This window comes from Megalobrama amblycephala, linkage group LG20 (assembly GCF_018812025.1).
Source record: "Megalobrama amblycephala isolate DHTTF-2021 linkage group LG20, ASM1881202v1, whole genome shotgun sequence".
In the NCBI taxonomy this organism is placed as follows: domain Eukaryota; kingdom Metazoa; phylum Chordata; class Actinopteri; order Cypriniformes; family Xenocyprididae; genus Megalobrama; species Megalobrama amblycephala.
In genome coordinates, this window is record NC_063063.1 from 34,796,773 (window position 1) to 34,824,228 (window position 27,456).

Genomic DNA, 27,456 nt, shown 5'->3' on the forward strand with positions numbered 1-27,456 from the left:
GCGGCAGCAGCAGGAGATGCAGATCATTTGCCATATGTTGTAAATCTTATATTGAAAGCTTCTATTTCAGCAGGGAACCAACTACAAGATCTCAGGGATTGAACCTGTCAGTTTCATCATTAATATGTGCATGTGAAACACAGCTGCTTGATGTATGATTGACTCTCTTTCAAAGAATGTTAAATAATATCTGAAGTTATTCATGGGTGAATCTCAAGATACCTGTCAGGAACAGCTCATTTACAGTAGTGACTGTGCTTTTCTCAAGGACGGTTTTAACAGTTTTATTCAGTGTCATGCAGGAATATTTAATTGAAAAGCTTCTATTTCAGCAGGGAAGCGACTACAGGATATCAGGGATTAAACCTGTCAGTTGCATTGCTGCGACATTAATATGTGCATGTGAAACGCTCTTTAATAACTGCTGGATAATTGACTCTCTTTCAAAGAATGATAAATAATGGAAAATTGGCGATGGAAGGAATGTAAACATGAAATAAAATTGGACTCCTGCGCACCACAGAAACGTGTGCGCAACCATCTTGTGTTTGAACTTCCATTTTTCCAGCAGCTCTGTATGGCATCGTTGTCGAAGAATAATAAGCTGTTGTAGTGGATTTACTTGTTGTAGAGTTAATGAAACTTATCATGAGCATTGTAATGTTTAAAGCAGATTTTAAAAATCGCTGTAGAAATACAAACCGGAAGTCAAAAGACAATGAGTGCAGCGCTGAAAGGGGGTGGGGCTATATAAGGTAAGGGAAGTTTGTCCTTTTTCATGTGACCACAGAATGAGCTCTTACATAGGTGTACCAAATTTGGTGAAAATATCTCATTCTGTTCACGAGTTATAGTCATTTTAGTAAAAGTGGCTCCGCCCACTTTGAACGTTTTGGCGGCCCTTAAAGACCGTGAATTGAAATTTAAACTTTTTTTGATAATTATTGACAATCAGACTCTGGAGAACCTTGCTGCACTGGTTTGCTTCCGATCAGACCAAAAACCTAAAACTAGTTTGCAAAAGTAGGTTTTTCAAAAAATTCAAAATACCCGACATTTTCGATTCCGAGGCAAGCATTTTGTCCGTCTTAAGTTTTTGTACTTTTGACCGCTGTGGCGCCCCCGGAAGTTTGATTAATGCTTTGGCAAGGTTCTCTCCAATATATTGTATGTAACATTAATAGAACATTAATTCAATGTTATTTCTTTAATAGTGTTCTCATAACATTAGCAGAAAAACATTCTTTAGTTTTTTTAAATGTTTCAGAATGTTGAGAGAACATTAAAAAGTAACATTCTCATAATGTTTAAAGAATGATAAAATGGAATGTTCTATCTAGAACATGTAAAAATGAAATGTTATGAACGCTCAGAGAATATTCAGAAATACCCTTTTCATAACTTACAGTCACACCTATTGAAGTCCTCGTTTGCTTTTTTGTCAGATAAATACTGCTGTAATAAAAACAAAATAATATATATTCCAAGCTAACAGGGAACGTTCTCTCAAAGTTATGAACAAACATTCTTCTGATAACGTTAATAGAACGTTTGTTCAAAGTTATCTGGTCTTTTTTAATGTTCTCAAAACATCAGCACAAAAACATTATTTATACATCATTCTTCTAACATTTTTAAATGTAACTGCTTGTTTCGGAATGTTCAGAGAACATTCAAAAGTAACGTTCTCATAATGTTTGAATCGGAATGTTCACTTAACATTCGAATAACCAATAAAGTTTAAACATTTTAAAAACTGAACGTTCAGGAATAACGCTTTCATAACTTAATGGGAATACAGTCACATCTATTGATTGTTTTTTTGCCAGATAAATACTGCTGTATATAAGCAATAAAAACAAACAGGTTCTCTGTTAGCGGGGAAAAAATATTATTTTGTTTGTTTGTTCACTCAAAGTTATGAACAAACATTGTTCCGATAACATTAATAGAACATTTGTTCAAAGTTATCTGGTCTTTTATAATGTTCTCAAAGCACAAAAATGTTATTTATATATCGTTATAGAAAAAAAGAAATCTGAAACATTTCAGTTGGATGTTCATCTAGTTTCGGAATGTTGAGAGAACATTCAAAAGTAACGTTCTCATAATGTTTGAAGATGATAAAATGGAATGTTCACTTGACATTTGAGTAACCAACAAAAACATTTTCATAACTTAATGGGAGTGTTCTCAGAACACACGTTCTTGTGCAGGCCGTGGAGAGCGTGTTTGGAGCGCAGCCAGTGTGTGAGCATGTGGTCAGCAGGTGAAGTTCAGTCTCAGCGTCATTCATCCTCACACAAGGACACCTGCTCGCTGATAACACAGAGATGCACTCTTCAGCCTCTCCTCATTGTGTGTGCACACAGGTGGTCTGAAGAGTTTGATTGACCTCTGACCTTAGAGGTCACTTCACATATGACCTCCACGACCCGCATCGACTCAACAGAAGCAGCTTCTTCCATTTCTGTGCAAAAGTGATTAATAGAAGCGTCGGTTAAACATTACAAGAAATCTGATCAACCTTGATCTTTGGAGGATAAAAGAACCAAAAACATGCTGTAACTATCAGAACTACTTCTGCGGTTCAAAATTAGCATTTACTGAACCTAAACGATGCATTTACATTTCTTTGATGTATACTGGATGATCAAAAACTTGTTCCATCCAGTCGCTTCACAAAGAGTCTGTTGTTAAAGGATAGAGCAAGAAAAACGATTTAACCCCCAGCTCTCGCAGGAGCAAATACAGCCTGTTTAATTAAAGGGTTAGAAAGAGAGTTCAAATACATTAGAATGGTGGAAAAAGGTAAATCATGCAGAAATGCACGAGGCCTATAATCAGTTTCTGAATAGGAACTAATGAACTTAATGCTGCTCATTAAAGCAAGAGCTTGAAGAGGTAGAATATACCTGCAGTGTGTGAAGGGTCGATCAATTATAGAGTTTCTCATGTGGTGCACTTATGAAGCTGCATTAGTTTACCATGCATTGTGAACTGAAATAAGAGGAAAAATTTATAATTAGAAGTAGTCAGTTGAGTTGAGCAACAGATTCAGAGAAAACCGTGTGTGTGTGTGTGTGTGTGAACATCTGGCACTTTAAGCTGTGTTGTGTAGGCAGTCGTTTCTTCATTTCAGTGAAGAATCTGTCCCTCATTTTAAGATAGATAATACATACAGATCTCACTTATATTAAAGGAATCATTTAGCCAAAAATGATAATTCTGCCATCATTTACTGACCTCATGTTGTTCCAAACCATGAGGAAAATTTTTTTAGTTTAATGCAAGAATCTATAGAAATAACCAATGTTTGTTTTTTCATGCATTGGTCATTTTTTAGCATTTTGGTCTATTTTGGTTCCATAACACTACTGAAACATACACTTTTAAGCTTTTAGTTTATTGCATTTTTTCTATTTGCATCTGTAGATTACAGCATCAAAATTATCTCCACTTCAGCAGCTTTACATATGTTCACGTCATTTGACTGGTTTGTATGACTTTTTTTTTTATCCTAAAAACATGGTGAAAATGATTGTTTGATGACAGTATTTTCTGATTTATGGAGTGATAAAAGTGATATCCAAAATCCTCTCTGTAAAACCCTTTAATACGTTAAGAGTTTTCAGTCTGGCTTCATTCATTGTTCAGATTTGTCTTCTGGAAATGTATCCAAATTAGTGCGTTTTTAATTACATAATGCATCATTTGCATATTTAAACAACATTTCAGAAAACTTGTTAACAAAATGTAATGTTGTAATGTACTTACCTAGGTAAATACAGTTATATCTATTAAATAATTACCGGGTTCAAGCGCTTTAAGGCCTTTCAGCACATGCGTAAAAAGGTATAATGTTTTAATTAACAAGCCTGTTATCATCTCAATCATAGATGGAAAAGACCATTGACAGCCAATACAGGCAGTTTACCATAGGAAATATATGGTTTTTAAAGTTTCAAGGTTACTAACAGTTTTGTGGTTGAGGCAAAAACCTAGGACTAGTTTACCACAGTTGTTTTTTGAAATAATCTCCAATAATTAATTATTGAATGATTCGATGGACAGCGGCGGTCCTAGAGGCACAGTTGCTCAGAATGAGGAGTTCTACCATGTGGTACGAATGTTGTGGGTGAAAAATTCTTTACGCATGTGAAAAATGTGAAGATGGCAGATTTCTTTCAAATTTCTCACAGGCCTCTAGGGCCGCGAGTCAAACCGATCGTCCTCCGTTAACCTTATTTGATAGCTGCTCAAACTTCATTGGCTGATGACAGACATGTTTTTTGAGATGCGTCAATGTCCTCATAGACAATCATGGCACCTTGGACAAAGACACTGCATGCCAATTTTCAAGTCAATCCAACAAACTGTGAAGTAGTTATGGCCATTTTCATGTTTTTTTCCTGTTATAGCGCCACCAAGTGGCCAATCGCCACATCCTTTTTCACATGACCACAGAATGAACTCTTACACAGGTGTACCAAATTTGGTGAAAATATCTCATTCCGTTCACGAGTTATAGCCATTTTTAGTAAACTTTACTGGCACTTTGAATGTTTTGGCGCCCCTTAGAGACCATGAATTGAAATTTAAACTTTTTTTTAATAATTATTGACAATCAGACTCCAGAGAATCTTGCTGCACTGGTTTGATTCTGATCAGGCCAAAAACCTAGGACTAGTTCACAAAAGTAAGTTTTTCAAAACATCCAAAATACCCGACATTTTCGATTTCGAGGCATGCATTTTGTCCGTCTTGAGATTTTGTACTTTTGACCGTTGTAGCGCCCCCGTCAGGCTGATCGAGGCGAGCTTTGGTGATGTTGTAGATGGTGTGAGTACTACCAGCCCTCAAAGTGTTAAGTCTCTACGACTTACGGTTTGGTCTGATCACTTTTAGGGTTGAATGCTGATCCTTGGAAATTTTAACAATTACAATAGAGTTTCAGCGATATGCACTTGAACCCCTAAAAATGAGATTTGGTGTTTTGCCTTAAATCATTATTCCGTTCTGAACACAGCTATGCATTTATTAAGTTATGATAATGATCGGCATATTTTAACACTGCGAACTAAATCATATCAAATATTGAACATGATGTTGAGCATTTTTGATGTAATTTACTCTGACTTACTGTTTCCATGGTATCGAAATCCTTCCACATCTCATTTGCAAACTATAAACTGTAATTAGTCATCATTCTAATTAGAGGGTTAAGAAGTGATTATAGTTATTAGATTGTAAACACACACGGGTGATTCATCTGTGACCTTTGTGCTGTTATCACGACTTCATGTTTCAGCTGCGATTTAAAAAGTCACAGAGGCTCGATGGTGACGGATGATGATGATGATGATGATGATGATGCTTTATTGTCATCATTAGAGCTCTTAATGACATCACAATCATTAAACGACATATACACTTGCAAATATGCAGTAGAAAGATCCGGAAACTCTCGCTGAGAAGGTCAGAAGGGTAAAAGTGTGCATTATAAAAGCAGTTGTGAAAGGTTTAAAAGGCATTACTTTCGTTATAAATAATATATTTAAGTACAGTAGTAATTTGATGCAAAATGCAGCATTCAGTTGATACATTCTTGCAAAAGATGTGCAAGAAGCTTTATCATTATTTCATGACATGATTTTATTTTTTTACTCACTTATCTTAAATATTTAGGCCTTAATTGAAAATGAAAAGTATGACATATACAATTTAATTCCATTTGGATTACAGAGTTTTAACATAAACTAATGTGATGCATATCTTTCAGTAATGCATAAATGAAACAGGTCAGATTTCTGCACCCAACTATTAACTATTTGCATCTATTTTATTCTATTTAAATAATAATATTTTCAAATTGGGAAAGCAATTACATTTATTCAGTTAAAAAGTATGAGCCTGCTTAAAGTCTGTTTCCTTTATGCATGACTGAAAAATATGCATCACATTAAGTTTATCCATTATTTGTTAAAACTTTGTAATCCAAATGCATGGAAGTTTTACATGCAATAAAAAACAAATCTTAAATTTAGGAATATTTTTGCATGAAGTAAACAGAAACTGCATAACTTATTCATACTGCAATGTCAAGCCCTAATCAGCAGCAATTCTCAATATCAAAGTGAATTCTGCTGGTCTAATGAGTGTTTTTGTGCCACATTTCTTAGTATTTTTGAAAAAATAGTTTGAAAACCCTGCATGCTGGATGAAATTTAATTGCTTTTTTTTGACAGTGTGCAAAACACACGAGAGAATGTGAGAGGGAGGTTTTCATGCTCTGCTGAATTCATCACCTCAGGATGATGAACTCCTCTCGAGCTTCAATGACTCTGAGCCAAAATCACCTGTACTGGATGCATGCTAGTCAGTCAGTTTTAAACAAATGCAAGACTGCACGTTTTGTTTGCAGTTGAAGCGTAATTATTTGCATATCATTTAATAGTTGCCAAACCAGCCAAATTTAGTGTTCCCATCATTAGCAGAATCGCAGAGAATCAACAGAAGCAGAGCAAAACCTTCAACGAGAAACAGCGTTCGCGATCCATTTTACTTCTGTAAGACTTGATTTTATCCAACAGGAATTGACTGAATACATGCATGATGTTTCAGTTCTTGTTCTTCACTGAAATCTAATGCAAACAGATACAAGAAATACTGCATCCTTAACATGAGGTAAATTTGCAATGTTGTGCAAAGTTTGTTTCTGGTCGCTGGCATGCAGAGGTGTGGCTGTTATGAGGGGTGAAGGTTTCTCTCAGGGTTTAACAGAGCTTAAGGTCAGTGTTAGGGTTGTTCTGCTGGGCTCTCAAACTAGTCCTCAGTCACTGCTAGTCCTTTAAGACACTTTGGAATATTAAAGCTTTAAACATCTTGAAGAGAAAAGATTTGTAAATATGTATAAATATTCTTCTGATGGTGTTTAGGAGACTCACATATGAAAACAAATGGTAACACTTTACAACAAGGTCTCATTTGTTATCATTATTTAATGCACTAACTAACATGAACTAGCAATGAGAGATACGTTTTTGACATCATTTATGAACCTTCATTAATGTTGATTAAAATACAGTTGTTCATTTTAGTTCTCAGTGCATTAATGTTAACATATACGACTTTTGATTTTAAAAAATGCATTAGTTAATGCTGAAATTAACATGAACTTGTTTAAGAGTAATAAATGCTGTATAAAAATTGCTCATTGTTAATGTTAACTATAATGTTGTTAACTGATGGTAAGAAATGAGACCTTATTGTAACGTGTTACCTGAATGACTGACTAAATACAATTTCAGACTTCAATGAACAATTAACTGACTTCAAAAGACTTGGAAAGGTAAGAGGGTGAAATTTTGTTTTTGCTCTAAAAATGTAGTAGTAAATGGAACTATGCATTAAGATGCTGTAGAAGTGTTGTCCATTGTTAGTTCACTTTAACTAATTATAACAAATGAGACCTTATTGTAAAGCATTACCAAACAAACAGACTAACTAACTAACTAATGGTAACAAATGATACCTTATTTAAAGTGTTACCAAACAAACAAACAAACAAACAACTAACTAACTAACTAACTAACTAACTAACTAACTAACTAACTAACTAACTAACTAACTAACTAACTAACTAACTAACTAACTAACTAATGGTAACAAATGATACCTTACTGTAAAGTGTTACCAAACAAACAACTAACTAACTAACTAATGGCAACAAATGATACCTTATTTAAAGTGTTACCAAACAACTAACTAACCAACTAACTAACGAACTAACTAATGGTAACAAATGAGACCTTATTGTAAAGTGTTACCAAACAAACAACTAACTAATGGCAACAAATGATACCTTATTTAAAGTGTTACCAAACAAACAACTAACTAATGGTAACAAATGAGACCTTATTTAAAGTGTTATCAAACAAACAACTAACTAATGGTAACAAATGAGACCTTATTGCAAAGTGTTACCAAACAAACAACTAACTAATGGTAACAAATGAGACCTTATTGCAAAGTGTTACCAAACAAACAACTAACTAATGGTAACAAATGATACCTTATTTAAAGTGTTACCAAACAACTAACTAACCAACTAACTAACGAACTAACTAATGGTAACAAATGAGACCTTATTGTAAAGTGTTACCAAACAAACAACTAACTAATGGTAACAAATGATACCTTATTTAAAGTGTTACCAAACAACTAACTAACCAACTAACTAATGAACTAACTAATGGTAACAAATGAGACCTTATTGTAAAGTGTAACCAAACAAATAACTAACTAATGGCAACAAATGATACCTTATTGCAAAGTGTTACCAAACAAACATCTGACTAACTAACTAACTACAGTTTCTATCTGAACTTTACACACAGTTATTAACTGACTTCAAAAGACTTGGAAAGACATGAAGGTGAGCAAATTGTGATTTTTGTTCTATTTTTTATTTTTTTTTAAGTAAATGCTGAAACTATGCATTAACTAAGATTAATAAATGCTGTAGAAGAAGTGCTTATTGTTAGTTCATGTTAAAAAATGTCATTAACTGATGGTAACAAATGAGACCTTATTGTAGTGTTACCAAAAAAACTGAACTTAACACATAGCTATTAACTTCAAAAGACTTGGATAGACATGAATGTGACAGAATTGTGATTTCTGGCTGAACTGTTCCTTTCAGCTTTTATCATATATAGGAGGATTCAGTTTAAACAGCGAAAACCTAGATTCCTCTTCCTCTTGAATGTGGCCTTGGAGGCAAAGCTGAACTAAATCCTATCTTGTAAATGGAGTCGTTATCTTCTGCTCTGTCCTTCACTGGCTCTATAAAACTGTACCGCAGCCTCCTCCTCTTCGCCATCTCAGCGGGAGCGAACATGCTGCCGGCCGTCGTGAAGCTCTGCTGTGGAATCTCATACCCACATTTACGGAGCATGGCAGGTATACGACCTCAGCCGTCAGCATATTGCATGAGTTTCTCTGGAGTGGTTCTGTATTGTTTTATTTATTGTATGTCTGGTGTCCTGCAGGTCTGCAGCGTGCAGCTCTTGCAGCGTTCGGGCAGGAGATTGCACACTTGCAGAGCAGAGGGCAAATCAGCCATCCTGCATGGAGCCCTTTGAGATGGACTCGCCACAAGCAGTCTGGAAGTGAGTCTGTGCATTCATATTTAGCTTGCTATTCCATCCAGAATTCCAGCAAATGTCTAACAAGAAAAAAACTATTTGCTAATAAAAAATTAAAAAAAAAAAAAAAAATTTGAGAACATTTTATTTCTAAATGAATGTGGTCAGAGACAGACCCAGCAGAGCAGAGGACGGCAGCACTGGCCGATGAGGATGTGTTCTATCTGAAACAAGGAGAAGAAGCCCTAAATGAAGCTCTAAAGATTGTGGAGTCCAAGGATGGATGGAAACTGGAGATGGCCGAGGTGATTGTCTGTAAATTTAAACATTCTCTTGGTGTGCAGTTAGCCAGAATGTGTTCTCACAGTAAATGATGAACATCATTTCCCTTTAGACGAATGGAGACGTAATCTACAGTAAGGTTCTCAGAGGAAACAGGAAGGTTTTCCGACTGGAGGCCGAGCTGGATGCATCTCCGGAAGAACTTCATGACATCTTGTTCGTCAGAGTGGAGGAGATGCATGAATGGAACCCCAACATCAGACGCATCAGAGTAAGACAAACATGATTCTCACACACACACAATTTGATTCCATGAGACTCACCAGAGACTGTATAAAACCAACTTGGTCCACTCATATCAAACACTCAATATGCAATATGGCATATATATCAGCACGGCTGTGATTCAGCCATATGTAAGTTAAATATAGCCTTAATATTAAATTATTAAATTTAACATAGCCCAATTCGATTTGCTCAGGAACAAGTAATAGATTAATAAGACTAAAGATCTCATGTTATATCTCATGTTTAAGCACTATAAGACACAGCGGCAAATCCCTGAAGCACTGGCCGAGATGAAGCTGTTCTCAGCGGGTACACGAGCCCTGAACGGCCGCTGACGGCCTGGAGCTCGCATCTCTGAAAACTTCTAAACAAATTTGTAAAATAGGCTCTATTCAGTCAAATGTTCGGAGCCCTGCACATGATATGCAAGAAAAAAAATTAAATCGTGCGCACGATTTACTAATTCGTTCCCTTGATTTACTAAATCGTGCACACAATTTACTGTTTTGTCCCCTTGATTTATAAATCATGCCCATGATTTATAAATGTAGGGAACGAAATAATAAATCATGCACGTTTTAGTAAATCGAGGGAACAAGATATTAAATGCCCATGATTTATAAATCGAGGGAACGAAATAATAAATCATGCATTTTAGTAAATTGAGGGAACAAGATATTAAATTGTGCTCAAGTTTTAGTAAATCGAGGGAACGAATTAGTAAATCATGCACATGATTTAGCCTACTATTTTTTTCTTGCATGTCATGTCCGGGACTCCGTACAAATGTACAAAAGCAGTGCTCTACTGGATGTAAGTTAAATATAGATTTGATTGATTTGCTCAGGAACAAGTAATAGATTAATAAGACTAAAGATTGCCCGTTTTATGTACCCAAAATGAATTATATCTCTGAACTGGCTGAGATGAAACTGTTCTCAGCGGGTACACGAGCCCTGAACGGCCACTGACGACCTGGAGATCACATTTCCGAAAACATCTAAACAAATTGTAAAATAGGCACCATGATTAAATATGAGTCCTATATTTCAGGACTAAACAACTACATTCTGGCCTACAGTTAGTGGTACAATAGCTAAAAGGTGTTTGTGAGAGTCGTGAGGTCTCATCACAGATTAGAGACCCGTTCATGGCTGCTATGAGGTCACGAAGTTCGAGCCTTGGTACATTTTTATAATAATAAAAAAAGTTTGCAGCTATAAATGCAACAGAATGTATAATCAACATGAAAAAAAAACTTGTTTTCATGTATAATTCAGTTTAAACCACTGGCTAGATAAAACCATAAAACAAGCACCTTTATGTCGCAGGTTCTGAAGCATGTGGGGAGGAACACCATGGTTACACACGAGGTGTCGGCAGAAACAGCGGGAAACCTGATTGGCCAGCGGGACTTCCTGAGCATCAGACATTCATCGAAGAGCGAGTCATGTGTTTATTTGGGCGGAGCTGCGACGCGGTTAGAGTCCTTTCCTCCTCAGCCGGGGTTTGTCAGGTTAGGAATTATTAACTAATTTCTGTAACCAATATGGCCATCACGTGACAAAAGAAAGAACGACTCAGACCTGAAGACTCGGGAGGTGAACTAATCATTTCTGTTTCCTGTACACAGAGTCTAAACTTGTCAAGCGCCAAATGAGGGTAAAAATCAGTGTTGGCGAGTATATGAAATGGTGTCAATCGCCAGTTAATCGGCGGAAATATTTTTTTGAAATCTAACAATGTAAAATTGTGAGAACATGAACGTATAAACAAACGTGAACAACGCAAGCAGTGTTGCATCATCACAAAAGTTTAAGCCTTGCCAATTTCAATATTCAAGCTTAAGAAGATGCAAAAGGGAACTCTGTGTTGGAAGTTTCCTGTGCGCAAACATCCGAAGTGTGCACCCAGAAAGCCGCGTCTCAGACAGCTCGCAAATACTGAACTGAGCTCTCTTTCACATCTTCTTGCGCTTAAACAGACAGAAAAAAAAACTGTCAAACAAAGCTCTTATATGATTTGCACACTAATCGCATGTATAGCCTTCATGGTGCTTTTTCTTCTTTTTAGAGCTTGAAAGTATAAATAAACATCCACTTTTGTTTTAAGAAAAGCAGAAGCTTAATTAATATGGATTTGGTTCAATGAGAAGGTGAACTTATCTGTTGGTGAACTATTCTTTTTATGTAAATTCTAATTAAGAGTTACTATAATAGGACATAATCTGAAAGTGGAGTCATTCTGTGAGTGTTTGTTGTTTGTAGGGCTGAAGACGGACCCACCTGCATCATCCTGCAGCCGCTTCAGGACCGTCCAGACCGGAGTCACTTCATCTGGCTTCTCAACATGGATGTGAAGGTACAAAACATGTGTATGTATTAAAGGTTCTGAAATTAATGGGGGATTGGGGTGAAAATGCCACCAAAATTAACAAGTGTACCTATTATGCCCCTTTTCACAAGATGTAATATAAGTCTCTGGTGTCTCCAGAATGTGTCTGTGAAGTTTCAGCTCAAAATCCCCCACAGATCATTTATTATAGCTTGTCAAATTTGACCCTATTTGGGTGTGAGCAAAAACACGCCGTTTGTGTGTGTCCCTTTAAATGCAAATGAGCTGCTGCTCCCGCCCACTTTCCACAAGAGGGCGGAGCTTTAACAGCTCAACAACAACAAAGCTGGAGAATCTCACGCAGCCAAAATGAGGATTGTCAGTAACTTTTGTGCAAATCCAGTGTTGAATTGACCCTCGTTTGTGAAGCAGTCCGGCATAAAATGACGGCAGGACAACAACACTCTACTACAACAACTCTTCCTCTTCTCTAAAGCAGCCCAACATGGCCCCGCCCCCTTTGTTGCATGTTCTTGGGGGCGGGGCTTATGTAAATTTTAGGGTTAATGATGTCACTAACCCAGGAAGAAGCTTGCTGTAGTCCTTAAAAAGCAATTTCTGTAAAAGAAAATATCTCCCTTCGCATTGAACTTTGAGCGTCGTAACTTTGCAGATGTTGTTTATGATCAAACAGCAACATTACACACTAACTAAAGTTAAAAAGGTGAAATCATAATCAAGGACCCCTTTAAACTAAATCTGTTATGGGATTTCTTTTTATGCATTTTTTTTATACAACGTTGAGCATAATAACCAATCACATGCGTTTCTGTTGAGCTTCTGAATGCAATGGGCCAATCAGAGGCATCTAGATTACTCACCGCTGATGTGTTGTTAAGTGTGTGTGATTACAAACGGAATTTTGAAAATTCAATCATCAACAAGAAAGTGCAAATATCAGAGCAGTAATGTGTTGAATGTGTCCTTGTATTTTCAGGGCTGGCTGCCACAGTCACTAGTGAACAAGGCTCTTCCTCGAGCACAAGTGGACTTCACGAAACACCTGCGTCGCCGTCTGGCCACACAAAACCCAGAAAACAGGAGATGAGAGAAGCTGAAGCTTCTGTCAGGCATCAACACTGAAGACGGCAGACAACGAAATAGGAACACAGACATGCAACATACACCTCAGATCATGCTTTTATAGTTTGATTACGACTGCACAGCAGACAAACAGTACGTGGAAGTTATCGAAGTAGAAAATCGACTACTTGTGAAAATGATTTGACCATATAAAGTGACAATAAAAATATTTTTCACTGTAGTATTGTTTCTGAAAAAGTGGAAGAAGCGGAAAACAGCAGCATCATTTTAGGGTGGAGGGTGAATCATTTTAGGTGAACTATTCCTTTAACCTTCACCTGGGAGACTTCCAGACGACCTGTTATCAGACAGCACTCGCACATCTTTGACAGCATGCAGATGGACGATAATCTCACATCAATTTGACGGACCCAGCGTGAATTCACTGTGGATTTGACACTTGAACAAATGACATGTTGGAGAGGCGAGTGGCGTCTCATAAAGAGAGAATCTCATGAGTGAACGTTTATCTATAATAGGCTCTGAAAATCAGCAGAATGGCCTTTAGAGCAGCAGAATGACTCGACATCAGCAGAGGACAATGACTCTATTCACCACACTGAAAAGACTTTAGATATGCCTCAAATCCACAATACAATGATGCCTGAACTTATCAAACACTCCTAGCACTTTATTTTTTAGTGCAACTAAAAGCAATAGTTTGCAAGATAGTCATCATTTAGTCTCCTGTCATCAAACTCTCTTACAACATGTTGAGAAAAAAAAAATCTTCATGCAATCTGTCAAATATGCAGCGCTTTTAGGGACACTATTTAATAACATTTTAAAATGGCTTTATTTTTAACAATCACATTCTCTAATAAATATGTGTGACTATCTCACATCGCATTAAAGTTTTAAAGGGGACCTATAATGCCTCTTTCACAAGATGTAATATAAGTCTCTGGTGTCTCCAGAATGTGTCTGTGAAGTTTCAGCTCAAAATCCCCCACAGATCATTTATTATAGCTTGTCAAATTTGCCCCTATTTGGGTGTGAGCAAAAACACGCCGTTTTTGTGTGTGTCCCTTTAAATGCAAATGAGCTGCTGCTTTCCAGAAGAGGGCGGAGCTTTAACAGCTCAACAACAACAAAGCTGGAGAATCTCACGCAGCCAAAATGAGGATTGTCAGTAACAGTGTTCAGCCTTACATTGTTCAAACCAGAGTCGACACTGATGGAGAAACTCAGGAAGAAGTTACAACTTTTAGACGTTTCTGAATGGTTAGTGGATAAATTGATGTAGTTGCTGTGGTGTTGATTCAACTCATCCACTAGCATGTGTCGTCATGTTCATCTTTTGTGTTGAATTGACCCTCGTTTGTGAAGCAGTCCGGCGTAAAATGACGGCATTTTGTAAAAGAAAATATCTCCCTTTGCATTAGTCTTAACTTTGCAGATGTTGTTTATGCTCAAACAGCAACATTACACACTAACTAAAGTTAAAAAGTGAAATCATAATCAACCACCCCTTTAAAATGTACAAAATGTTAAAACTGCATGTTTGCAGTGGCTAAACAGAAAATGTTCTCTAAACATTACAGTCAATATGTTATGGTTATAAATGATTAACTAAATTCTCTGAGCTCTGCTGCTGGCTGAGATTACAGATGCACTTAAAAACATCAAAATCAATGCATAAATAATCTATATTACACTTATGCACAACTATGCAATGACTTCAGTTTCTGCAGGGATGGAGACTGATTTACAAGGCATCCATGTGCATTCTAACTTTTTCATTTCTTCCCTCCAGCTGTCATAATCTAAACGGGTTTAGATCAGCAGCATCATTAAATCATGATTCACCGGTCTTTTTGTTTTATTAATAGCCTACATACAAATGCTCTGTTAATAAACATTTAAAAGCTGTTTTCATAGTCATCTTAAGTGTAATGTTTGCTATAGATGCACGTTTCAATTTAGTCATTGATTGCTGAAGGGAAATGAAGTACAAATCTCATATCAGCACTGAGGGTTGTTTCATATCATATTATACACTGCGAACCTGATATTTATTCAGTGTTTTTTTTTTTCTTCACTGAAAGGTACACTATGCAACTTTTGGCCCATGCATTTTGCAGAAGAACATTGTTTTGGTGGTGCTTCGGCTCTCTATATGATCCTTCACAATAGATAACGCTTTTCAATGAACTACACATGGCAATTTATCTGTTCAATAAAATACCGTACCAAAGTCCCTTTAAGACAAGTCATTTCACTCGGCGGCCATCTTTGAAACGCCTTTAAGGCATCCTGGGCATCATGCAATCTCTTTGAATGGGGAAACAACAAATTCTAAAAGGTGTTTGCCAAGCTTTCGATTAAATTTCATATTTGAAATCACCAATGAAATCTGACAACAACTGTCTCATAATTTTTTTTCCAAACGCTCGAATCATGACAAAAAAAAATATTTTTTAGGCTGGATCAAGCTAATGCGCATGCGCAGACCTAAATGCGCGTCTCTTGTGCCTCATTTCGGAGGCGCGCTTCTGACTGTTTCTATAGAAACCAGTGCTTCTAACGGCCGCTGCAGTGACGCGATGACTTTACCAGTCGGCGATTGGCTCTTATTTTGAAGGCGGGACTTATTCCGCCATATTGCGCGTTACACTTTTTCCCCATTCAAAACAATACGAGTGACACGTCTTGTGTTATTCTATAGTCTTTGACCGTACTTACCTGTCGAGTAATAAAAACGCCATCATCTCTACGTTGTTTTTACACCATTTCAAATCCTTCAGTTCTCACCATCTCTGAAAACCCAAGCCACTGTTTTCCTACGAAAAACATCCTGTCAGGTCTAAAATATAAACAGGCCTACCATAGTGAATCCGGGTTAGACAAAAATGTTTTGGAAGAAGCACTGATGACTCAACTGTGTTAATTTTAAACAGAAAAAAGTTACATAGCATACCTTTAATGCACAAACAAGTGACAAAATCTGAAAATGAACAAGAACAAATCAAAACGCCACATTTCTTCTCAATGTGTATATTTTCATGTATTTCATCATCCTACAATTTAAAAATTTAATAAATACACTTAAAGCTCTCATTCACGTATATACAAGTACTATACAATACAGAAATTAGGTGAAACCACATGAGAGAGACGTCATCGTGAGCTCTGGACGCCCTCGCATCCGTCCTCAAACCTGCAACTATGTACAATATATACAAAACCACCTGAACACATCACAACGGTTTCAAAGCGAGCTCAAAAAAAAAAAAAAAAAATCAAAACACACAAACGGCAGGTCATGCATTAGAGGTGGTAGGTGTTGTTTCACAGGTGAGTGACGTCACATTGGTTTAGATGCGTTTGTCAGCATCTGATGGCTGAAGTACAGGAGCACCAGAGAAACGTCTAGAACGACAAGTACGCTCGCTTTGTAACACTTCAGTAGTTCAGCTTCTCAAAAATTATGATTAAAGTATAAATCAAATGCACAGAATAGAATAAAAGCCAGTTTTGTTTTAGTATTACTGTATATACTACTATAGTATAATATTTTAAATTAGCTTTCATTTTAATGTCAATTTTAGTCATTTTAACATGCTTTTGCACGTTATATTTCTATATAGCTCTAATTTATTTTTATTTCAGTTTTAGTAATTTTAGTATTTCAACTTGTTTTATCATAATTAAAATATCTAATCTAATATTTGTTTAATTTTTTTTTCAGCATTATTTTAATTACTCAAAACAATAAGTTTAAGTTAAAAAATAACAACACTGTTGTAAGCATACTGCATTCTCCTCCGTAAACATTATCAGTCAAAAGTTTGGAAACATTACTATTTTTAATGTTTTTGAACGAAGTCTTTTATGCTCATTAAGGCTGCATTTATTTCATAATAAATACAGAAAAAACATTAATATTGTGAAATATTATTACAATTTAAAATTATGGTTTTCTATTTTAATATCCTTTAAAATATAATTTATTCCTGTGATCAAAGCTGAATTTTCAGCATCATTACTCCAGTCTTCAGTGTCACATGATCCTTCAGAAATCATTCTGATATGATGATTTATTATCAATGTTGGAAACAGTTGTGCTGCTTAATATTATTTTGGAACCTGTGATACTTTTTTCAGGATTCATTGATGAATAAAAGGTTAAAAAGAACAGCTTTTATTAAAAATAGAGATATTTTCTAACAATATAAATCTTTACTCTCACTTTTTATCAATTTAACACATCCGTGCTGAATAAAAGTATTAATTTCTTTCAAAAAAAAAAAAAAGACTGACCCCAAATTTTTGAACGGTAGTGTATATTGTTACAAAAGATTTCTATTTTAAGTAAATGCTAATAACTTTTTATTCATCAAAGAATCCTGAAAAAGTATCACAGGTTATAAAATAATATTAAGCAGCACAACTGTTTCCAACATTGATAATAAATCATATTAAAATTAAGATTTCTGAAGGATCATGTGACACTTAAGACTGGAGTAATGATGCTGAAAATTCAGCTTTGCATCACTGAAATAAATTATATTTTAAAGTATATTAAAATATAATTTTAAATTGTAATAATATTTCACAATATTATTGTTTTTTTCTGTATTTATTATGAAATAAATGCAGCCTTAATGAGCATAAGAGACTAAAAACATTAAAAATAGTAATGTTTCCAAACTTTTGACTGGTAGTGTATACTATAGACTTAAAAATAGTACATGAAACCTTATGCATTGATAAACCAGTAAGGTAACACTGAACAACACTTCTACAGCATTTATTAATCTCAACATTAGTTCATTAATGCAACTTTAAACATAAACAATGAGCAATTTGACACTGATTAATAAATGCTGTATAAATATATTGCTCAGAGGTCAATCGCAAAACTACGTCAGCGTTACAAAGCAAACGTTCATAGCTAGACTCAAAATAACACTGCTATGAACTACATGACGTACTACAGCCACAAACACACTGAATGAAGACGCGAGCGGCGGATTCTAGTAGTTCTGAGGACACCAAACGACTCGGATTCGTCTGGAAGTCATTGACGGTTTAAATAACAGCACCTTTCATCGTTTCCTTCCGTTTCCACATGTAAAGCAGAGGATTGTGGGAAGTGCAGCGGACTTGTGGTTGATGTCGGTTCGTTCTGAGGTAACCAATAACTGCTGACTGTCTGATTCATTGACGATCATGTGACCGGCGAGTTCCTTTTCCTCCGGGAGGAGTCCAAAGTGGCGTTCTGGTTCTGGAGTCTGTCTGGTTCCCTGCTGGCTCGTTGGACGGGCGGGCGTGTGGCGGGAACGCTCGGCCCTGGAGGTAGAGGTGAGGTGACGGACTCCGTTCGGCTCTGGAGCGGGAAGGAAGTGCTCGTGTCCGCTTTAGGGCTGGAGTGAGTGGGCCGCGGGCTCTCGCCGCTGGCTGTAGTGGTGTGGACGAGCGCGGCCGCTGTAGACGGCGACACGGACGTCTGATCTGACGGATCGGGACTCGTTGGAAGCAGAGGTGGGAAGGTGAAATCTGGAAGCCAAGAGAACGGAGGATGCAGATCTGGAGAAACGGTGCTGAAACCCAACTTCCTGTTACAGGACTCGCAGCACAGCTTATGATATCCCGGGATGGAGCAGTACCGCGCCAGAACCTCCATCTGACAGAAGATCGACTTATCACCCAGGCATGGCTCATCTGGAGGGAGAGAGGATGGAAAAAAGACGCTTTTGGACATGCACCATAAATATTTGAATCATAAAATTAGGGATGCAGCGATATGAAAGTTTTGGCCGATAACCGATAATTCTTTATATTTGAAAGCCGATAACCGATATATTGGCCGATAAATCTAAAACCAAATTTTTATATCATTTTTGAGAGCCTGATTACAAAGACAAAATAATCCATTATTTATTGGATTTAATATATTGGCCAAATTTTCTTATCTGGACGATAATGATAACAAAATATACCGATACAGTGGCTGATATATCATGCATCGCTACATAAAACACAATAGAATCATACAAAATGAATAATAAATATACAATACAATAAATGTAATAAATTACATACAGCCTCTTGATATATAAGAATTTAAATATCCATGCATGTGCATCATACAAATTTGTTTTGTATTTATTTGTTTTCTAATAGTATTAATCTAGAAAAGTAACATTTTTAGCATTGTTATTGTTTTTCTAAGTAATACACAGAACATTACTGTTTTAAGTATTATTTGGAGTACAATACAAAAAATGGTATATGAACATACACCACTGTTAATTTTTTTTAAATACTTTTATTCAGCAAGGATGCATTAAATTGATCAAAAGTGACAATTATAGACATTTATAATGTTACAAAAGATTCTATTTCAAATAAATGCTGTTCTTAAGAACTTTTGATTCATCAAAGAATCTTGAAAAACAAAACGTCACAGTTTTCACAAAAACATGAACTGTTTTCAACATTGATAATAATCATAAATGTTTCTCTGAGCATCAAATCATCATATCAGAATGATTTCTGAAGGATCATGTGACATTGAAGACTGGAGTAATGATGCTGAAAATTCAGCTTTGATCACAGGAATAAATTACACTTTACTATATATTTACATAGAAACAGCTATTTTAAATTGTAATAATATTTCACAATTTTACTGTATTTTTGATCAAATAAATGCAGCACTGGTGAGCAGTAGAGACTCTTTCAAAAACAACCCCGAACTTTTAGTCCATCCACACATGAACCGGCTGATCCGGGCAGTGAATAAACACTGAAGTGGATCACTGGCCTGATCATCGATCCGTCAGCGTCTGTGTTGACGAGACACTTACTAGAGATTTTATCCAGAGTGTTTTCCGGCAGCTTCTCCTCCTCAGTGGTGAAATTCTCCAGTAAATCTTTAGTTGGACTGGGTAAAGACGGCTCTCCTGGGAAAACACACACACAAGAGCACATTTCCTGTCAGTGTACAGTTCAGTCAGTGTCTAACAAACCGTTTGGACTGAATTTATGCCTGCTGATCTAAAGGATTCTAATAAGTCAGTAAAATTAGTTTGTAAACAAATATAAACTGAGCCAACATCTGAATTTCCTTACAAAAAAAAAAATTAATTCATTCATTTTTTTTTTTTTTTTAATCAATCATTATTCTAGCAATCCTACATTGTAAAGAAATTGGTGTAGGATTTAGTTTGAAACAAATTTGACTCAGAAATTTCATAAACAATTACAAGGAAATGCCAATTAACACACTGAATTAAATGTAAAATGTTGAAATGGAAAGACTGAAATAGTATTTTCTTGTAAAACGTACTCTTCTATCAAAAAAAAAAAAAAATTACATTTTAGTATTATCATATGACTTCCCCTTCAGCCATTAAAATCTACGTGCCACGTGCTTGACATTTTTGGCAACAAGGACCTGAAAGAGACATGTTCGGTCACATGCTGTCAAGGCTCCATTGTGAGTTCATTTTAGACTAGGAAATGCATAAAAATTAAATAAATAAAAAATTCATTGTACATCCAAAAGTTTTTGGCCATTTTTTAAGGAACATTTTGTAAATTCAATTATTCAAATACCAAAAAAATGTGTGTTATGCATAAATGACAATTAGGGGATAGATTTTTTCTGTATATCTGCAGTATTGTTCATCAATAGCAGGCAGTATAAATAGCCTTTTTGCCTGTGTTTTAGGTTTATGTTAGAAGGTTTTGTTGCTTTTCACTTCCAAGAAAGAAACAATGTTACAGATTGTTTTTTTTTTAAACACCAAGACATGGTTTCACTATTTTCCAGTTGCATCTGAATTTGTTTTTGTCATTTTCACATGTGAGTTTCAAATGAAATATAGTAGCACAAGCTGAAATGCAATGTTAATAAAGCTTTTTAACGTTTTTGAAGACCTACTTTTCAGATAGTGAAAATGCATTTGAATGTGTGTGCATATTGCCAAATTTGCCAAAAATTATTTACCCTAAGTTCAAAAGTTTACTCTAGTTCAAAGGTGAGTTCAGCTGATGCTCTTCTTCATTCAATGAAAGGAAAATGGATATCAAAGGCTTTAAATCTCCCCTGAATTATTAAAGGATTAGTTCACTTTTAAATAAACTTTTCCTGATAATTTACTCACCCCCATATCATCCAAGATGTCCATGTCTTTCTTTCTTCAGTCGAAAAGAATTTAAAGTTTTTGATGAAAACATTCCAGGATTTTTCCTTTTATAGTGGACTTCAATGGGCACCAAACGGTTGAAGGTCAAAATTAGTTTCACTGCAGCTTCAAATTGTTCAACATGATCCCAGATGAGAAATAAGAGTCTTATCTAGTGAAACCACTGCTCATTTTCTGAAAAAAATTGAAAATTATATAAGTTTTATCCATAAATGCTCATCTTGAACTAGCTCTCTTCTTCTTCTCTATTTGAATTCTGGCAGTGTAGACACTGCTAAGCGTAATACTGCCCTCCACAGGCCAAAGTTTGAACTAATTGTTATATACTATTGAACTAGCATATTGCATATAAAAATTAGTTCAAACTTTGGCCTGTGGAGGGCAGTCCATTGAAGTCCACTATATGGAGAAAAATCCTGGAATGTTTTCATCAAAAACTTTAATTTCTTTTCGACTGAAGAAAGAAAGACATGGACATCTTGGATGACATGGGGGTGAGTAAATTATCAGGAAAAGTTTATTTAAAAGTGGACTAATCCTTTAAGAAATGAGACTCGAAGCTGAACGCTGCTGAAGAAGGTTCGATCTCGAGCTGCTCACTCTCATTAAAGCCTCGTGAGCGTCTCATATGATGGAGACGGTCAGTACAACAACATCCTTCACACTGGTTTCACCTGCGCAGGGAGGAAGCTTGCAGATGGAGACAGATTGGGGTTTGTCTGCGTCACACGGGCCGCCGCCGCTGTCAGACGGTCTGCAGATGACCTGCCGCTGCCGGATCCCTTCACCGCAGCTCACCGAACACTGGAGGAGACACAATCACAATCATGTGTCAGAGGAGATTCACTAAGCTGAAAGTCTGGGTTACGTTCAGGTAAATGTGGGCTGATCATAACAATATTATAATATGTGTGTGTGTGTGTGTGTGTGTGTGTGTAATCTTTCAGCCGTTTGCTTTATCTAATGAACTCCCGTCCCTTAAGCATGATGTCATCTTCCACATGCTGCAGTTTCACAAAGTCACAAGAAAATCGAGGATTTCAAGCGTGAAAATGAACAGCAGTGAAGAACAACTCCATTGCACTGTGGTTTCCACATCATTAAACATCACAAGCTCGTCCGCAGACTCCAGAATATACAGTGTTTACAATAAAAAAAAGTTGTTAAGTCCAGGACAAAGCTGACCGTGTGCTCCAGCTCTCTGAATTTTTCATGAATGAGCTCATCTCAATAAATCACTGTTTGAAAAAAACAAAAACAGCCAAAAAACAAACTGTGTTCAAAGCAGCGACATTCACATCAAAGCTACTCATTCTCTCTCTCTCTCTCACACACACACACACACACACACACACACACACACACACACACACACACACACACACACACACACACACGTTTACTAAATGGGAACATTCTATTGAGTCATTCCACGAAACCGGTACGATTTGAGTCCCTCTGACCTTTTTCAGTGTATTTTATCCAAAATATATTTTGAAAAGCTTTTGTATTAATTGAAATCTCTCTTTTAATAATGTTTAAAAACATGACATACATTTTATCTTCATATTAGAAATTATTTATCAGTCGTCACCACCTATTTTGTCGTGTCCCTCAAGGCCTTCTATACTCAAAAAAATAACTCTTTGAACGAACATAAAAAAATCATGGAAAGGATTTCCACATGATTAAGTTGCTTTATTTCAGCATTATGCAATTCTGTTATTCCAATTTAATGTACTTATGTTGGGTCAACTTAATTTATTAAGGTTGATTCAGCTTATTTACTATGGTTGGGCACAGCTTAATTAATAGTGTCAGCCCAACTAATTTGCAATGTTTTGGAAAATAAATAAAAAGCAATAAATAAATAAATAAAAAATAAATTGTTTTCATATACATTGATTTTTACAGTTAATTCTTCATGTTTATTTTGTGATTTATATAACTTTTGTGATGTTCAGTGTTAGAAATCTAGATGTGATACTGGATTCATCCTAATTTGCCTTAACCAAAAACATTGTAAAGCCTAAATTGATCATAAGTCCATTGGTTGCAATGGTTTTACAATCAACATAGGCTTACAATGCTTTTGAGAAATGCAACCTCTACCACAGCGATTACTTTCTTATTAAAGTAATTTGAAGGTTTGTTAGCAGGTCCTCAACCCAAGCACAAGTGCAACAATTCACCACAATGGTAACCCTAAAACTATTAATTAACAGAAACTTTTACATACCAACATAATAGAACAGTAAACATTAAAAAGTCTTTCTATTTTCTCATCTTCCTAAAAACTGCTTAAAATAACACTTTATTTCAACATTTACACTCCTAGTTCAGCCCCTTTGCAAAGCATGATGGGAAGTGAAAATCCTGTTTGATTGAGTCCTGGTTGGGTTTACTTGATTTAAACATGTTATTCCAATATGAAAACATCAAGTTAAGTCAAAGAGTAATCGTTTCAAGTCAATTTAACATGAATCAATCACATTTAAACCAGAAACCTGATTCAATGGTGTTGCATCAAAATAAATTGTTTAAATAAACTGAACAGCATCAAAAAATCTTTTTTTTTTTTTGAGGGTATGAAAGTGTACTTGGGATATGAATAATAAAATGAGAAAAAAGTCCATTCATTTTGGCATATTCCCATAAATATCCATCTGTGCTTTTTTGCTGGTAATGATTTTTCATGATTATTCATTAAAATCACATCATTTAGTCGCGTACCTCAGTAACCCCTCAACCCCGTTACACAAACCATAATGAACTGATACTTATGTGACATCATTAATAGGAAGTGACATCACAGAAGTCTTCTGAACAGCATTGTGAGCAAATTACCACCTTCTTTAATAATTATAACTAAATTATGTTGTGAAATTGTGTTTGTCGAGCTTAACGACTCAACCCCGTTACATCAATTAAAGATAGAAAACTATTACTTGTGAAAATGATCAACATTATTCATGATTTCTTAATATCATGCATGCCATGTGCTCTCCATTTATTCACTAGATTTAGAGCAGTGGCCAATTTGGGCAAAAAATCACAACCCTGTCACACCTACACTTTTATTATTTTTAAGTTTATGAAAAAGTAATTTTAAGTTAGTTGAACTCTGTGTGAAATGTTCAGAGCAATCATAAGAAAACTGATTTTAGTTCAAATTCTGAAAATGATGAGGTTGTTGTCACAAAAAGTGTCCATTTCAGGCTTTAGTAGCAAAAGTGTGAGATTTTATGTAACTTTTATATTTGCAATGACTGAATTAGTGTGAGGGTCATCTGATTTAATAGCAAAATGTTGATTTTATCACAAATACATTTTATAATAATACTCAGAGAGCTCCCATAGTGTCCATAACTTAAAATAATGACCAACAATAACAGGGATTTGATGCCTGAGATGGGAAAATATGTTTTTCTGGAAGTTAAATATGTCATTAATTTTGTGGGGTGTTCAGAAAAGTAATACATTTTAGTAAAAAATCTAAAAATGTGTAAGTCCAAATCGTAGCGGTTTCATGGAATGGCTCAGTTATAAATACTATATAAATACTACAATGGAGGCGTTTCAGGGAGTTCAGAAACAGAGACACTGATATAGAGAAGAACTCCCACTGGAGTGACATTGGAGAACTTTTTCATGCTCAAACATCAACATTTCACACAAAAGAAAAAAGTGGAATAGGAGCCCTTTACTAAAGCATCACCTGTGACCAGGCTCCGGTCCTCCATTGGGATGGGCAGGCGCTCGTGTTACAGGCTCTCCGTGTCTCAGGACGCTCCTCGCTGCAGTATTTGGTGTGTACGGGTTTGTTGGTGCCGTTCACAAGAGGTTGCATGCACTGGACCACACGAGACTGATATCCCAGCTTCCCACAGGACTTACTGCACGGACCCCACTCCTCCAGCACCCACCTACACACACACACACACACACACCTCAGTTACATTTCATTCAAGATGAGGATGATTCTGCGTGCTGGTGCGGGACTCACGTTGGCTGGCTGCAGTTGTTGGTGTTGCAGCGTTTTCGGATGGGTTTGGGCTTTTTACCGATGTCGCAGAAGTTCCTGTGAACCAAACGTGCGTCGCTTTTCCTACGACAGCCGTATTTCGTGTACTGGACACCTGAGGAACACATGTGCATTAGCACTTTTTTAAATGTTTTCGAAAGAAGTTTCTTCTGCTCACCAAGGCTGTGTTTATTTAATCAATAAAGTACAGTAAAATTTTGAAATATTTTTACGGTTCAAAATATCTGTTTTCTATGTGAATATATTGTAGAATATAATTTATTTCTGTGATCAAAGCTGAATTTTCAGCATCATTACTCCAGTCTTCAGTGTCACATGATCCTTCAGAAATCATTATAATATGATGATTTGATGCTCAAAGAAATATTTCTGATTATTATCAATGTTGAGAACAGTTGTGCTGCTTCATAAAAATGTGTTTTTATATACTGTACATCTAGTTCTGAATACTATAACCAAACTCTAACCCACACCCTAACCCTAACAGAAAACTTTCAGCATTTTTACAATTAAAAAACAAACAAAAATATAGCTGCGAGCAGCAATTATCAGGGTTCAAGCACTTTAAGGCCTTTAAGCATATACGTAAAAAGGTATAATGTTTTAATTAGCAAACCTGTAACCATCTCGATCATAGATGGAAAAGACCATTTACCACCAATATAGGCAATTTACCATAGTACATTTTTTAAAGCTTTTTAACAGTTATCGAGGTTGAGCCAAAATCCTAGGACTAGTTCGCCAAAGTTGTTTTTTGAAATAATCTCCAATATTTAACGAACGATTCGATGGACAGCGGCGGTCCTAGAGACAAAGTTGCTTATAGTGCTACAAATGTCATGGGTGTGTGCATAAAATCGTGCGATACACTATCCTTTACGAATGTGAAAACGTGAAGGCATCCTCCGGTGGCCGATGGCGGACATGTTTTTTGAAATACGTCAATGTCCTCATAGACAATCACGACACCTCGGACAAAGACACTGCATGCCAATTTTCAAGTCAATCGGACCAACAGTGAAGTAGTTATTAGCAATTTTAATGTTTTTTTCCTGTTATAGCGCCACCAAGTGGCCAGTCGCTGCATCCTTTTTCACATGACCACAGAATGAGCTCTAACATAGATGTGCCAAATTTGGTGAAAATATCTAATCCCGTTCACGAGTTATAGTCATTTTAGTAAAAGTGGCTCCGCCCACTTTGAATGTTTTGGCGCCCCTTAGAGACCGTGAATCAAAATTTCTACTTTTTTTTATAATTATTGAAAATCAGACTCCAGAGAATCTCACTGCACTGGTTTGGTTCAGATTGGACCAAAAAACAAGGACTAGTTCAGAAAAAGTAGGTTTTTCAAAACATCCAAAATACCAGAAAATTCCAAGGAATCCGAGGCATGCAATTTGTCCGTCGTGACCAAGGATTCCAACGAACCATTTCGTACTTTGATCGCTGTATCAGATTTATCAATTATCAAATAAATGCAGCCTTGGTGAGCAGAAGACACTTCTTTCAGAAACATTGAAAAGTCTTAATTATTCCAAATGTTTGGCCGCTAGTGTAATAATCCTCTCACACACCTCCTCCGCAGGGTTTGGAGCACTGCGACCAGCTCTTCAGCGCCCACTCGTACGTGTCCAGTTCGGCCAGCAGCACGTTGTTGTTGGTGATGACCGGCAGAAGATCTTCATGAATGATGTACTTGTAGCTCAGGCTGATCTTGGTGTCCTCAGCCTGCGGCACGACCTGCTCAGAGCGACAAACTCAAACTCAACACTCGCTGCATCAACTCAATCGAACCGTAGAAGCGCTACGCCACTCTTACCAGCACCACGATGGCTTCGTGCAGCGGCCCGACGGTCTTCAGCGATTCTTTGCTGCTCGATGACGCTGAATATTCCCACTCCAGGCCGTTCTCAATGAAGGTCTTGGACGTGGTTTCTTCTCCCTTGGCGTTCAAGATGAAATTGCCAGTGACCTGGTTTTTAACGGCTGAGGAAGACAAGCATGGACAGAAGAGAAAGAGCAACTTTAGAGGAATATTATGGGATCAATACAA

The 27,456-nt window shown here is 36.3% G+C and overlaps 2 protein-coding genes across 5 annotated transcripts in view; one reads left to right on the plus strand and one right to left on the minus strand.

Annotated features, from left to right (window-relative positions):
• Positions 1–7,654: 7,654 nt before the first annotated feature.
• star2 (steroidogenic acute regulatory protein 2) lies at positions 7,655–14,082 on the plus strand. Of its 3 annotated transcripts, XM_048170801.1 has the most exons (8): positions 7,655–8,437; positions 8,867–8,964; positions 9,054–9,173; positions 9,318–9,454; positions 9,544–9,702; positions 11,051–11,235; positions 11,987–12,093; positions 13,051–14,081. In XM_048170801.1, the coding sequence occupies exons 2-8, from the start codon at positions 8,901–8,903 to the stop codon at positions 13,194–13,196; spliced, it is 918 nt and encodes a 305-aa protein (XP_048026758.1). In that variant the 5' UTR covers positions 7,655–8,437; positions 8,867–8,900; the 3' UTR covers positions 13,197–14,081. The 3 variants fall into 3 exon arrangements, with proteins under 3 accessions (XP_048026758.1, XP_048026756.1, XP_048026757.1); XM_048170799.1 differs by lacking the exon at positions 7,655–8,437 and having other exon boundaries at positions 8,669–8,964; positions 13,051–14,082; XM_048170800.1 differs by lacking the exon at positions 7,655–8,437 and having other exon boundaries at positions 8,677–8,964; positions 11,987–12,080; positions 13,051–14,079.
• Positions 14,083–17,799: 3,717 nt separating this feature from the next.
• The window catches only part of LOC125255497 (A disintegrin and metalloproteinase with thrombospondin motifs 14), an 89,902-nt gene continuing 80,245 nt past the window's right edge, over positions 17,800–27,456 (minus strand). For both annotated transcript variants that reach the window (XM_048170793.1, XM_048170792.1), the window contains exons 16-22: positions 27,223–27,389; positions 26,978–27,143; positions 25,362–25,494; positions 25,074–25,281; positions 22,030–22,159; positions 20,012–20,107; positions 17,800–18,863 (exon numbers count right to left, since the gene is read on the minus strand). In XM_048170793.1, the coding sequence (XP_048026750.1) occupies positions 18,370–18,863; positions 20,012–20,107; positions 22,030–22,159; positions 25,074–25,281; positions 25,362–25,494; positions 26,978–27,143; positions 27,223–27,389 (1,394 nt within the window). In that variant the 3' untranslated portion in view covers positions 17,800–18,369. The remainder of the gene's footprint in view (positions 18,864–20,011; positions 20,108–22,029; positions 22,160–25,073; positions 25,282–25,361; positions 25,495–26,977; positions 27,144–27,222; positions 27,390–27,456) is intronic.